The following is a 15628-nucleotide window of genomic DNA, read 5'->3' as shown; positions in this document are numbered from 1 at the left end:
GATATTATTACACAAACAATTCATGAAACTTTCCCAAAATTAAAGGATATGAATTCCCAGGCTGCAAAGTCCAATGAGTACTCAGCATAATGTACAAGAATATCTGCTCCAAGGCATGTTATCATGACATTTTAGAATAGGAGGGCCAAAGAAAGGATCCTAAATGAGCTTTTATATATATATATATATATATATGTATATATATATATATATATACACATATATATATGTATATATATATGTGTATATATATATATATACACACACACATATATATATATGTAAAAGCAGGTCACAGAAAGAATCAAGAATCCAGTTAGCTTCAGATTTCTCAATAGCAGCATAGGAGTCTAGAATATGAAGGAGAAATTATTTTTAAATTCTGAACATAAAATGATTTCCAACCTAGAATCTGATACCCACTGAAAGGGGGACACGATAAATGTAATGCAAGCTGCAAGATTTTGCAAAATGACCCTGACAGTTCACCTCGGGCTGCCTGGAGAAAGATCCAGCTAAGACATCCCCTCCTATGTCCCCAAGGGAGTTGCTAGACCTAACTCAACTTCCCATGACACTGGTAGCTTCCGCTCTCTTGGAGGAGGGCCTATAACTTCCCCTGGGCCCCAAAGTCTCCTGGGGCTAATCAACTAGCATCTGCAAACAACTGCTATACACATCTAACAGATATTCAAATCCAGTACTCAAACAGCCTAAATCATAAGCAGTTTGTGTATTTCTTCACTAATAAGATTGCATTTGTGCTTGTACTTTAGAAATCCAGGGCTACCAGGGATCTTCCAAGCACTTTTTTTTTTTTTTATGTTTGTTTATTTTGAGAGAGAGAGACAGAGCATGAGCAGAGGAGGGGCAGAGAGAGAGGGAGACACAGAATCCGAAGCAGGCTCCAGGCTCCAGGCTCCGAGCTGTCAGCACAGAGCCCGACGTGGGGTGTGAGATCATGACCTGAACCGAAGTTGGATGCTCAACCAACTGAGCCACCCAGGCGCCCCTCCCACGCACTATTCTGTGACATAATGCAGGTGGTAGACTTGCTCCTTCTTTTCTCTTGCTGACCCCTGGTTTTATAAATTTCCCCTTTCAGCAATAAAGCTATGTGATGTGTTGTTCTAAGCCCTAGTAACCTGAAAGGTTGTCAGTCTAAAGACATCACCTTTCTCGGTAAAGACAAAGGAAAGCATCTTACACAGGAATAGTCAAAAAATTTTTTCACTCACGGGAACTCTAAAAAACAAAACAAAACAAAAACAAACACATATACACACATAAAACCCCAAACCAAAGATAACTCCCCTGCACTTTTCTTAGGGAGCTGCTGGAAAAGATGCCTTTATTAAGGCAAATTTTTGTTAAGACAATTTTTTGTTAAAAATGAGAAAGTTAGTTTGAGAAAAAAAAAGATGCCAGGAGATTCAGGAAACAGAGGCTCCATCCCAAAGAAGTAGAAAGGCATCCCAGATGATGTGAGTGGAAACGTATGAAGGGCAGCTATGAGGCTGGCCTAGAGAGAAACTACCATGGGTTAAAGCAAGCCAGAAAGTTCTGGAAGAGCTATTTGCAAAAATGACGAAACTGACAGATTACCTGATGCTTTCAATCATATTGAGGGGAGATGTAGAAAAACATTTAGAAATAGGGGATACATGTGTGATGAAAATTCAGAAAACTAGCAAAAAAAAAAAAAAAAAGAAAGGCAATTATTAACTTAGATGGAGATGGGAGGGAAATTTTTAAGAAAAGAAACCACAGCGTACCATACGGCTCATCTTAAAATAGTGTTTTCAGTCTATACAAGATAATATTGATGTAATCAAATTATGACAGAACAATATTGGAGGGGTGGGTTTAGGAAGCAGGTAGGTACAGGTAGTAGTAGTGAGCTTAAGAGAGTGAAAGCCTCATTTTCTTTTGTGGGAAATCAAGATGGTATCTAAATGTGAAAAAACAAGGGCTCATACTGTAAATGTACATTATTTACAGACACAACAGGTAAATGTCAAAAAAAAATTAAAAGAGCTGAAAAGTGACTGAGAAATGGAGTTGAACAAAGACAGTGGAAGGGAGATCCTGTTTTCAGTAAACCTTTTAACTATCTGAGCCTTAAAACTATGTGTCTGGGGGGGCCTGTGTGGCTCAGTGGGTTAACCCTCCGACTTCATTTCGGATAGGTCATGATCTCACAGTTCATGAGATTGAGGCCTGTATTAGGCTCCTCACTATCCACAAGGAGCCCACTTAGGATTCTCTTTCCCTCTCTCTCTGCTCCTTCCCCACTCGTGCTCTCTCCCTCTCTCTTCCAAAAATAAATAAACTTAAAAAAAAAAAAAAAAAACTATGTGCCTATATAATTTTAATAAAAATAAATTAAAAAATAAGATTAAAGGGGTGCCTGGGTGGCTCAGTTGGTTGAGCATTTGACTCTCGATTTCTAGGTCATGATCTCATAGTTTCATGGGTTAGAGGCTCATGTCTGGCTCTGCACTGACCACACAGAACCTGCTTGGGATTCTCTTTCTCTCCCTCTTTCTCTCTGTCCCTCCCCTGCTCGCACACTCTCAGTCTCTCTCAAAATAAATAAACTTAAAAAAAAAAAAGATTATATAACAGAAACATTACTGTTACTGTTGGAAAAATAGTAATTTGATGGGCTGAAAAGATAAATGATTGTTCAAGGGGACATTATAAACAGAATTTAAATTAATTTATCAGTCTAATATAATGCTTTTAATAAGAAAGCTATCACTCAACCATTACAAAACCAAAATAACAAAATAAAATATTCTTGACAAACAAAAATCAAGATAAAAATCGGTCACACATATTGCTAATTTAAAAAATGACTAATGGTAAATAACATCAAGAAAGTGTATTTTAGGGGCGCCTGGGTGGCGCAGTCGGTTAAGCGTCCGACTTCAGCCAGGTCACGATCTCGCGGTCCGGGAGTTTGAGCCCCGCGTCGGGCTCTGGGCTGATGGCTCAGAGCCTGGAGCCTGTTTCTGATTCTGTGTGTCCCTCTCTCTCTGCCCCTCCCCCGTTCATGCTCTGTCTCTCTCTGTCCCAAAAATAAATAAACGTTGAAAAAAAAAAAAATTAAAAAAAAAAAAAAAGAAGAAAGTGTATTTTAATCATGAATAAAGGGATGTGACTCTCTGAAGTTTGAAATTACCTAATCATGAATAAGAATACTTATTCAGGCAGCATTCATAAAAAAGTTTACTGTATGTGTAGATCACAGGTTATAAAGGCCCAAAACAGTTTATGGTCTACTAGGAAGATAAAGACACACACACAAACACTCGTGGTGTTGAGAGACCAAGAGTAGCTCCGAACAGAAAGTTTTTTCTTTGATTAAGGGAGTCAAAGACATTCCATCAGAGAAGTATGATTTAATCCAAACTTCAAGGATGTAGACATACTGGGATGGGGGATGATTCTCACTTCTGGGTGAAGCATCATAAGAAAAGGATAAAAGTAAGAACACAGATATGTTTGGGACTATAAGCAGCTCGGTTTGGCTGATACACAGAAAAGAAGACAAGAAATAAAAAAGGCAGACTAAAAAAAAAAAAAAAAAACAACATATGGCCAGATCCTGGGTTTCCCCTGAATGTCACCGTAGGAATTTGGATTTTGTTCAGAAGGAAACAGTATTGTTGGGGGAACGGGGGTGGTAGGTCCAAGGACAATGGCCTTGAGTACAAATGCTCCACTTGGGATATGTTGAACCAATCAAAGCAGAGAGTGACTATGAGAATGGGAACAGGGACGGGGATTAAATTCCACATGGGGTGGGGAAGGAAACTCACATGGATAAAACTGGGTCAATTTTCTGTTTAATTTTAATAGCACTTTTTTTACCAAACTGCCCATTCAAATAGTTTTTGCTGGTTTCAGTAAAAATACCTGTGGATTTGTTTGATGCTCTCCTTCGAATTTCTGTCACCATCAGTCGTGAGACTTGGGTTGTGAACTGCAGAAGGTCAGAAAATTTTTCTGTCATCGTATTTGGCGGAGCATTTCCAAAAACCTGGGATGAAAAAAATAACAATTTTACTGAAGCATTGTAAACTTTTGTCTTTCATTCTGTGTATTTCTAAGTGGGGAATGACTTGAAAAATCAAGTCAAAAAAGTATTCTTACACAGCTACTTTGAATAATATGTTTAAAATACAGCTCTTTCAATAAATTACACCTAGCCACATTTCTTAGTATATATTATGTAATCTACTGAATAATTAAATAAATGAAATCTTAAAAAGCCAAAAGTAGTTATCTATAAAATGTGAATCAATCTTACTGATAAACTTGAGAAAGCATAATGTTTCTCTGGGGAGATCTAAATTAAGAATTTAGGGAAAAATGGCAAGGTTCTTTGATGGGGTACCTAGCATATATCAGATGGTGAAAAGCAGGGATTTATCTACGGCTAAATCCTAAGCTGAATACAGAATTCACTAAACTCATGTTATATATAGCTCAGAATTTCTAAATTCTAACCACAACAATTCCCAAAAGAAGATGGTTAGGAAAAAGACTAGAATAAAGAAAATGAACAATAAGGTCATGATTTCACTTAATGAAATACATGAACTTTGGAATAAATAATTCTTAAAGATAAACCAGTGTGGGTTCAGCAAAAAGAACAAGAAAATGAGACCTGGATCGACGATAATAGGAAAAGAAATGGTATTATAATGGCGATATAACTGGATGTATCCTGAAATATTTTTTAAAAAATGTTCTTTATAGCTAAAAGAAAATCCTGTCTTCTAAAACTATTATAATAGCTCTCCATTATAATACTAATCACAGTATTTTTTATTCTTATCTGGTCAAATGTCACTACAAAGGGAGGGAACATATCTTATTCATCTTTGTATTTTACCTTGCCTTAATTTACAGGGATGTTCCCTAAATATGTATGTTCATTATGCTGTCCCCCCACCTCCACACACAACAAATCCCAGAGAACATTTAAGTACCATTGAAGGACACACAAACTATAACATAAGAACATAAACTAAAAGTAAGAAAGAGGGGCGCCTGGGTGGCCCAGTCGGTTAAGCATCCGACTTTGGCCAGGTCATGATCTCATGGTTCAGGAGTTCAAGCCCTACACTGGGCTCTGTGTGGACAGCTCAGAGCCTGGAGTCTGCTTCAGATTCTGTGTCTCCCTCTCAGTCTCTCCCTCTCCCCCTCCTCTATCTCAAAAATAAATAAAACACTTAAAAAATTAAAAAATGAAAGAAAGAAAACAAGAAAACAAAGCCAAGCCTAGGAAATGGATGAGAAAAGAGAGACTAAAAATCTAGGACCAAAAGACCTCTATACTTGCCATGTTTTGGTCATAAATTTAGGTTCAAATATACAAAAAAGAAAATCTACTCAATAACATAGTTCACAATGCTCTTAGGTAAGAAAAACGTATATTTAACAAAGTATCTCTATTTTCATACTCCAGTGTAAAAATTTCCTTCAAAGGATCCTTAAAAAAAAGATATAATTCATAACGTAATATTCCTATAACAGAAATATGTTTTCTACATTCTTACAACAGATATTATCCTTATAACCTCTCTCAAACTGAGCTGAACAAATCAATTTTACAGGACATACTTTTGTTCGGATATCTAAAGGCTGTTCATTAACTTGACACCAGAGTAATTTTACATTATCTCAAAGAACAAATAAACTATACTTTTCAAGACCTCAATACATTGTTTTTTCTGCCGAGATATTGATAAACGTAGTGTGTTTAGAGCTAAACTGTGTCACCTGTTAGTAAGACCCATATTCTTTCACAAACAAACTGGAGCCAGATTAGAAATTGAGAAGCCAAGGGGCACCTGGGTGGCTCAGTCGGTTGAGCATCCGACTCTCGATTTTGGCTCAGGTCATAATCTCACGGTTTCTGGGATCAAGCCCCAAACCTGGTCCTGTGCTATCAGCCCCCAGACTGGGGTTCTCTGGGAATTTTCTCTTTCCCTCTCACCCTGCCCTTTCCTACTCTCTCTTTGTCTCTTCTCTACTCTCTCTTTTTCTCCATCTCTTTCCCCCCTTTCTCTCTCTCAAATAAACTTCAAAAAAAAAAAAATTGAAAAGCCTAATGACACATGCTTTATTATTTTTTTTTAATTTTTTTTTTCAACGTTTATTTATTTTTGCGACAGAGAGAGACAGAGCATGAACGGGGGAGGGGCAGAGAGAGAGGGAGACACAGAATCGGAAACAGGCTCCAGGCTCTGAGCCATCAGCCCAGAGCCTGACGCGGGGCTCGAACTCACGGACCGCGAGATCGTGACCTGGCTGAAGTCGGACGCTTAACCGACTGTGCCACCCAGGCGCCCCATGACACATGCTTTAAATTTAAATTTAAATAATGCAGAATAGCCATTCTACAGAGATGTATGTAACTGCTGTCTATAAAAATTATGTTTCTCAGGCAATTAGGCCTTTTGTCAAATTGACCTAAATTAGGCAAATATTTCTAAGACTCAGAATATAGAAATATATATTTTGTTCCTAAGAATTAAGAGCTATTTTATTCTGAAGAGTTATTAAGACAACTTCATAAAATAAATAGATCATCGCTTAGTATAAGGATATGGTTATTCAAGCAGTCTTCATGCTAGGTGAATAATACATTGTTAAAAATGCAACTTACTTTTCACACGAATCCTGATTATTTGCCGCTTTATTTCCCTAAGAAACTTTTTCAAAAGATAGGTCTTGCTTGAACTGACCACTCCAAAATCACTATTATGGAAAAAGAGTTAAGTCTTATCTGCTAATCTGAAGTGAACAACTATTGCTTCTTTGACATAAGCAATTTTTAGTCTAGTGATTCATTCTTTCATTTATTCACTCATAAATATTTATTACTCTCCTACATATGTTTGGAGTCATGAGTACAAAGGTAAATAGAGAGTTGTGAATACAAAGGTAAATAAAGCAAAGAGGATTCCTGTGCCCATGGAGTTCACTTTTTAGTACAGGACACAAACATTAGGAATGAAAATTACACTGGTGATATGTTATAAAAGAAGTAAACAGGGTAATGGGAGGAGAATGACTGCCTGTTGTGGGGAAAGGCTGTCAGAGAAGGTCTCTCTCAGAAGAGGCTGACATGGTAGGGTGACACTGAATGATGAGACAAAGTCACAATTCAGACTGCCTGAGAGAGAGGGTTCGGGCAGCGAGAAGAGCTGTGGTAAGACCTCCAAGTGGATGCGAGACTTGGGTAGGTGAGGAATTGAGAGGCTGATGAGGCTGCAATGTTTTTTATGAGATGGAAAATGTGCAACATAAGGCTGCAAAGAAGAGAGTAGTTTTTCTGTGATTAACTTCAACAATTAAATCTAAAAATATTAAGTATGTATTTAACCACCTTCCACAAATAATGGTATTTCCTGAAAATACACAATGCTTCAGTCATGTACTAAAATGCGTGCTACAGAGGATAGAATATGGAGCTGGGAGCCAGAGGAGGCCTGGGGTCTTCTCACCCACAGAAACTACAGGTCCAATTCTTCTGGTTCTCCATTTCCCCATCAGCCAAGGAAGAGAACTAAGCAAGAGACTGACAGGTAATACATTCAACTCAGAAGAAATGAATTCTACAACATACACGTGAGATTCATAACTCAGAATAAAAGAAACAAACAGCAGTGAGGAATAAACATGCCGTCTAGTAAATTCGATAAAAAATAATAGTTACCATGAAATGAGCATTTATAATGTGCGTAGCACTAGTCAAATACTTGACATGTAATGCCATTTAATCTCATAAAACCCTATACAGTGTCCTCGTTGTATGGATAAGGAAACTACTAAAGCTTAGAGAAGTTAAACAACCTAACCCAGGAGGTAGTGGAGACAGAATTTAAAATTAGGTCGGATTCCAAGCCATGTTCTTAATCGCTCAGTACTATGTTGTCTCAATTAAACTCCCCATGAACCCTATCACTGTCACTTTATACAGTTTCACCTTAGGAGAGGAACAGCATGCATAGACTCCTTTTCAGAAGAGTCATTTTGAATACCCACCTTGATTACAGAAAGTTTCCTGGCATTTCCTCACCTAAATATTTCTGACATACTCAGGGAGAACAAATTAATAGTGTTATTTAATGGCATGCACAAAACAGGAACACAATATATATTTGTTGCTGAGTGAAGTTAGAACTTTTATAATGTTTTCTAAAATGGTGTTTTCTTTCCTAAACATATGTAATATCTAAAATTAAGTTACAGAGTAATGACCATCAGTAGTCTTGGAATAATTTCCGGATTTTAAAAATTAATACTGAAGATAAAATTGTATTATTTCAAATTGTTAATGACTCCTCTCATTAATATAAATAAATAGGAAAACACATATATGCTCCTTATTTCTAAGAAGGACCAAAACTCAGGAGAAAAGAAATTGAGATGGCTCAGTCCCTTTGTCTCCTTTGGGATATGCCTGCCTCATGAGAACATGCACTCTTATCTGCTCTGCATGGGGCTTGTAACTGCCAAGTTTTGCCAACAAATGGGTAAGAAAATATAGCTATTTCAGATATGAATTTAGCAAATCCTTCGTGGCACAGACCTAAGCTACATTCTCCAATATCAACTGTATTGGTATTACGGTATAAGTACTAAGCTGTATATATGTAAACACAAAGCTGTAAAAATGTAAATAGTTCATCTGTCTGACTCCAGATCTCTCATTTCGTTCTAAACTTGAGTATTCTTCCTTTAAAGTCAATAATTCAAAAAGTAAAGGTCAGGGCACCTGGGTGGCTCGGTTGATTAAGCGTCTGACTTTTGATTTCAGTTCTGGTCATGACCTTGCCGTTCGTGGGATAGAGCCACACATTGTGCTCTGCGCTGATAGCGTGGAGCCTGCTTGGGATTCTCAGTATCCCTCTCTCTGCCCCTCCCCACTCACATTCACACTCTCAAAAGTAAAAAAATAAAAGTAAAGCAAGATAAAATAAAAAGTAAAGGTCAGTTGTAAGGGATAAAAAAAGAAAAACAACATTCAATTTAGGTGCTTTTCAAATATAAATAATTCAAAAACAAGGGAAGTTTCTAAAAGAAGACCTAGTTAATAAAATTATATTTTAAAAGACAAAATGAAGTGGGCCCCTGGGGTGGCTCAGCTAGTTGAGCATCCAACTTCATCTCAGGTCATGATCATGCAGTTCAAGAGTTCAAGGCGCACATCAGGCTTTCTCTGCTGTCAGCGCGGAGCCCACTTCGGATCCTCTGTCCCCTTCTCTCTCTGGCCCTCCCTTGCTCACTCTCTCAAAAATAAACAAACATTAAAAAAAATAATAAAATAAAACCCACAATGACTTCTGATAACATATGCCATGGTAATTAACAATGGCAGTTAATTTTTAGATGACTAAAATGTCATTCGTTTTTGAATAGTTTAAACCAAGTATTTTCTCAATAAGCTTTTGTTCTTACGGCTAAAACAGTTAATTATTTTTAAGAATGCTGGATAAACGTTATTCAGTTATTCTCAGACTCCGCCAGAATCTTTCAGATGGAGAGAATCCGTGAGAGGGAGGACAGCAGCAGCCTCCTTGCAGGACTGTGATAAAGACCACAGGAGGCAGCTGACGACCTCAGCGTGAGCCCTGGCCCAGAAAAAAGGACTCAACACATGTCATTTCTCAACGTGTGTCTCTTAAAGTCAAAAATCACATACTGAAATAACACTACTGACCACGTTTTAAAAATGATTCTGTAGATAGATGAATGCCCATGTGTAACAACAATATGGTTTATTTACAATTTAGCACGAATCAAGCAAAGTCTCAAAAATTGATAGTATGATTCATTTTTATTTATTTTTTTAATTTTTTCTATATATATTTATTTATTTTTGAGAGACAGAGTGAGACAAAGTGAGAGTGGGGGAGGGGCAGAGAGAGAGAGGGAGACACACGATTGGAAACAGGCTCCAGGCTCTGAGCTGTCAGCCCAGAGCCCAACACGGGGCTCGAACTCACGGACCGTGAGATCATGACCTGAGCTGAAGTCAGATGCCCAACCAACTGAGCCACCCAGGTGCCCCAGTATGATTCATTTTTAGCAATCATGGTAGGAATTCTAGAGCCCTACTGAGCTCTTTTATCAAACCTACTTCTTAGCAATAGAGAATGTTCGTGTATAAATGGTTGAACGTGAAATAAATATGGCTATATATTTCAAAACTTAATGGATGGGATGTCTTATCTAAAGACAATTGTAGTTTGTTAATAATAATCCAACAAACACTGTTTATCTATTTTTTAAATTCGTCACAATGTTCCAGAAATAACTTCCAATCTTTTCATTAGTTAAAAGCTGACTGACCTTTATGATATTTAAATCACTCACTGTTTTAGAGACATAAGGCAATGCATATCTATGTGCTTTTACTCAGGCAATTAAAAATTTTTGACTTGACATAGGTCAATGGAACAGAATAGAACACTCAGAAATGGACCTACAACTATATGGCCAACTAATCTTTGACAAAGCAGGAAAGAATATCCAATGGAAAAAAAGAGGCTCTTCAACAAATCCGGGGAAAACTGGATAGCAACATGCAGAAGAATGAAACTGGACCACTTTCTTACACAATACACAAAAATAAATACAAAATGGATGAAAGACCTAAATGTGAGACAAGAAACCATCAAAATCCTAGAGGAGAACACAGGCAACAACCTCACTGGCCTCAGCCTTAGCAACTTTACTAGACACATTGCCAGAGGCAAGGGAAACAAAAGCAAACATGAACTATTGGGACCTCATCAAGATAAAAAGCTTCTGGACAGTAAAGGAAATAATCAACAACTATAAAAAACAGCTGTGGAATGGGAGAAGTTATCAGTAAATGGAATATCTGGTAAAGGGTTACTATCCAAAATACAAAGGAACTTAGTAAACTCAACACCAAAAAAAAAAAAAAAAATCTGTGAAGAAATGGGCAGAAGACACGAATAGACACTTTTCCAAAGAAGACATCCAGTTGGCTAACAGACATGAAAAGATGCTCAACATCACTCATCATCAGGGAAATACAAATCAACACTATGATGAAATACCACCTCACACCTATCAGAATGGCTCAAATTAACAACACACAAAATAACAGATGTTGGCGAGGATGTGGAGAAAGGGAAACCCTCTTGCACTGCTGGTGGGACTGCAAACTGGTACAGCCATTCCGGAAAACGGTATGGAGGTTCATCAAAAATGTTAAAAATAGAACTACTCTATGATCCAGCAATTGCACTACTAGGTATTTACCCGAAGGACACAAAAATACAGATTCAAAGGGGTACATGTACCCCGGTGTTTACAGCAGCACTATCAATAATAGCCAAACTATGGAAAGAGCCCAAATGTCCATCGACTGATGAATGGATAAAGATGTGGTATGTATAATGGAATATTACTCAACCATCAAAACAAATGAAATGCTGCCATTTGCAATGATGTGGATAGATGCAGAATGTATTATACTAAGCAAAATAAGTCAGAGAAAGACAAATATCATGATTTCACTCATATGTGGAATTTAAGACACAAAACAGATGAACATATGGGAAGCGGTAAAAAAAAAAAAAAAAAAAAAGATTGAGAGAGAGAGAGAGAGCAGGAAACAAACCATAAAAGACTATTAACTATAAAGAACTGAGGGCTGATGAAGGGAAGTAGGTGAGGGATGGGCTAGATGCGGGATGGGCATTAAGTAGGGCACTTAATTGGAACGAGCACTGTTGGAATGAGCACTGGGTTGGAATGAGCACTGGGTGTTTGTTGTATGTAAGTGATGAACCACTGAATTCTACTCCTGAAACCAATATTGCACTATATGTTAACTGAAATTTAAATAAAAATTTGAAGAAATTTTAAATTAAAAATAAAAACAACTTGAAAGAAATGACAAACATAGGACACAAGAGAACTAAATCAAACAGTCTAAGCAATACAGCATCTCAAGTCTACTTTAAAAAAAAGACAAAACACAAATATTTATATGATTCTTCCAGTCTAAGCCTCATGTGGGCTGGCTGTAGAAGCCTAACTGATGAAATACATCGGATACATATGTAGAATATTACTTATTAATTTATGTTAATATCCGAGAATAACAACTGTCCTAACTATCCTCCACATTATCATCACTTTGTAAATGTGTGTAAGTCTGAGAGGAGGAAATAACCTCAAACTATTCAGTGGGCAATAGTACAGGACACTGAGGTAAAACAAAAATAAAAAGATTTAAAAAAAAGAAACAAACAACTTCCCAGAACTGATTCCAATAAAAATTAATGACTGTCACCTCACCAGGTCTTGAAAAAATGGCTTGTCCATAATCAGTTCTTTCCCTCGTTTTCAAAACAGCTATTTTAAACCTTTCCCCACTTCTCGTGTTCCTATTCTACTATCTCCGCCCTGCATCATTCTCAGCCTCTTATTTCATAGATTAAAAAAATGAACATCCTCTAAATGTATTAATGTTTGCACCCTCTCTTCTATTCTACCCAACCTGTTGGGTGACATGTGAACTGATCTCACTATGTTCCTCCTTGTACTCCTGCCCTTCTGCGTTACCAGCCCAGCAAAACCTTAATCCCAATAAACAATGTACCTGTCTGCCTCCTCTACTTTTACTTAGACACCCGCTACTGAGTACCTGCAAGAGAAAAATCACACACCCACAAGGATAAGATCCAGTACAAATTTATCATCTCCAACTGTTACTGGACCCTCAATATCCTTCAATTCTTTTACTATCCCTTTCAACTATCTCTCTCATTTTCCTTCATTATTATTCCAAACCATCACACTTTCCTTAAGCCCAACTCAACTTACTCCAAGGCTCTTAACTGGCCACATCTTCTGTTGATGACTACAAGAAATCAAGGTCATCAAGCAAGATCTTATTCAACTTCCCACCTCCTTAACTACAATCATATTCACACCCAACAAGATGTGCTCTTCTCTAGGATGAAATAAGTATTTTTCTCTTGCTGAAGACTCACCTGTCCCCCCCCCCCCCGCCCCTATAATTTGACTCCATGCTCTCCTCCCTCAATCAATTTCATTCTTGGAATTTTCCAAATTTCCTCCTCTGCTGGTTTCTCGCCTTCTCTTTACGAACCTGGATTTCCCCCATCTTTACAAACAAAGCAAAACACTGGAAACATCCAGAAAAAACCCACCCTTTTGTAGCCAAGTTGACGTCCATCTATCTCTTTTGTTCTCTCTTTTTTCAAATTTCTATAAGCCCAGTATATTATTTACTGTCTCTTCATCTTCCATTCACTCCTCAACTCGCTGTTTTCTGGTTCCACCATTCTAGTAAATTACTACTCTCTCTTTTCTTATATTTACCTTTTGAACTCCATAATCACCCCCTCCTGATCCCTTTTGTGCTGACCAGCTCCTATTCTGTATTCTTTATGGGTTCCCCTCCTTTCATTAGACATTCGTACTCTCCATGATTCATCCTAAGCCTATTGCTCTTCTCACTTGGCATTATAAGCCATGAGCAATCTCTATCCCCTTCCAGGGTTTCAACTACCCCATCTGTGCCAGAGTCCAAAAAGCACATATCCAGCCAAATCCCCTACCTGAGCTTCTAATTGCCTACTGAATACATCCACGTGGGAAGCTTGCAAATACTTCAGACTCAATGATCCAAACTGAATCTATCTTTTTAATCTTTCTTTCTCAACTGCTGGGAAAAACATTCACCCAGTTTCCCAAATTAGAAAGCTAGGAGAGAGCTTGCCTTGGTTCCTTCTACTCTGATTCTATTGCTTAAAATACTTCATTGGCTCTCCATGCCTCCAGGAAAAAGTATTAGCTCCTAATACAACATATAAACCCATCATGACAAGCCTCCTATCAATCTTGACAGTCTTATTTTGGCTCTTCCTCACATAAAATCAGTTTCTTCAACTCCTTATAGATGCTGGCACATATTAGAATGTTTGTTGCCTTTCATCTTAACTCATACTTTAGCCTCTTACGCTAATTACTTTCTTTGTTAATTTAGCCCAGTTAATTCCAATTGCGCTAATGCTTATCTTTTAATGCCTCATGAATCACATCACATTCTTGAAGGAGACTTCCTTCCCCAGATCCCCACATACTTAAAGACAACTTTCTTTTCAGGGGTGCCCTTCAGTGCTAAAAGAGCTAAAGGTAACAGCAGCATTTGGCAGCGAAGAGTGGTGGGGCATCTAGAAGCCCTATGGAACCACCTGACCTTTTCAACCAGGTACCTGTATACCTTCAATAAAAATTTAAAAATTATTTTAAATAACCCCACCAAGATTGCTCCATGTAATCAACTTGACAAAATACATTTAAAAATTAACTCTATTTAGAGTCTCTAGAGCCTACATCTATCCTCTTTCAAAATCTCTTACAGAAAACCTGCCAAACAACAAAGCAAACTGAGATGATTGTGTAAAGTATACAAAACACTTGGGCAATTAATTACACCATTTGGTGCAATAAACCATCAATTCAAAAAACCATGGAAATAACAAGTAGTAATTTACAACCTATCCCTCTTCCAACACTCAACCCAACCATTATAAGAACATTTTACAGAATGCTCTGTCTTCCTTTTATCTATTAGAACTAAACGGAGTTCACTCTGACCAGGCCTCAGATCAAGTCGCATGGCTTGAAAGCAAATTGAAAGGAAGGTATGAAAACATCAAGCTTCTTAAAAACTCATTCTATTATTTTCTTCCTACCTGTAATTTATTAGAACCTTGAAATTTCTGCAGTGCCACCCAGTCCTGGAAGGCCTGGGCTTGGCAACCTGGACCTACCCTGTTAAACACTGGCAGCATCATGTACAGCTTCTCCTCTTGTTCCTTCTGAGTCATGTGCCGGGGAGGGTGGCACAGCTCAGTGAAGAGTCGGCGGAGGTGCATCAGTCCTAAGGCATTGTCTTGGGGGCTGCACTCCTCCTGCCTCGGTCGCCCCATGATCCTCTTCACCATGTTCATCTTGGCTGGTGGGTGATAAACTCTTCTAATTCTGTGGGAAGAAGTTCATACACAAAGTGTCATCATCTTGACCAGGTCAAGAGCTTAGAAAAGGCCAGAAAAAACACAAAATTCTATTTGAAAGGTCTCTTCTACTTCTTTAAATAGAAAAGGTAGAGAGGCAAAGGTAATTTTGATAAGTCTCCCTGACAAATTAGGAATCATGGCACCCAATATTCCTACTGGCTTTGACACAATTTGTACAAAATGTAAAATATTAATTGAACAAGTATCAAAGGTTTCCAATTAAACAGTCATTATGAAGCACAACAAATAAAGGGATCACATATCTCACTACTAATATGCTGTTTAATAGCTGAGCATATGTAAAAGAATGAAGACTAGAAAGTTCACCCTCACCTCAAACATCAAAACAACAATGAAACCCACCCCTCAAAACATGAAGCTTTTTATTGATTTTTAAGTTTATTTATTTATTTTTGAGAGAGAGGGTGGGGGGGCAATAGCCCAAGTAAGCTCTGCACTGTCAGCGCGGAGCCTGACGCGGGGCTCAAACCAACCAGTCGTGAGATTATGAC

General features: G+C 37.8%; 1 protein-coding gene across 15 annotated transcripts in view; it reads right to left on the bottom strand.

Moving 5' to 3' along the window:
- Positions 1-15628, bottom strand: part of WDFY3 (WD repeat and FYVE domain containing 3) — a 277574-nt gene that overhangs the window by 170455 nt on the left and 91491 nt on the right. For all 15 annotated transcript variants that reach the window (XM_086704669.1, XM_086704671.1, XM_086704668.1 and 12 more), the window contains 2 exons: positions 14871-15081; positions 3925-4048 (listed from right to left, as the gene is read on the bottom strand). In XM_086704669.1, coding sequence (XP_086560795.1) covers positions 3925-4048; positions 14871-15050 — 304 coding nt within the window. In that variant the 5' untranslated portion in view covers positions 15051-15081. The remainder of the gene's footprint in view (positions 1-3924; positions 4049-14870; positions 15082-15628) is intronic.

This window comes from Puma concolor, chromosome B1, assembly GCF_028749965.1.
Source record: "Puma concolor isolate L17-30 chromosome B1, mPumCon1.1.hap2, whole genome shotgun sequence".
Classification (NCBI taxonomy): Eukaryota; Metazoa; Chordata; class Mammalia; order Carnivora; family Felidae; genus Puma; species Puma concolor.
The sequence above is the reverse complement of the archived record's forward strand: the minus strand, read 5'-3'. Positions and strand labels throughout refer to the sequence as shown.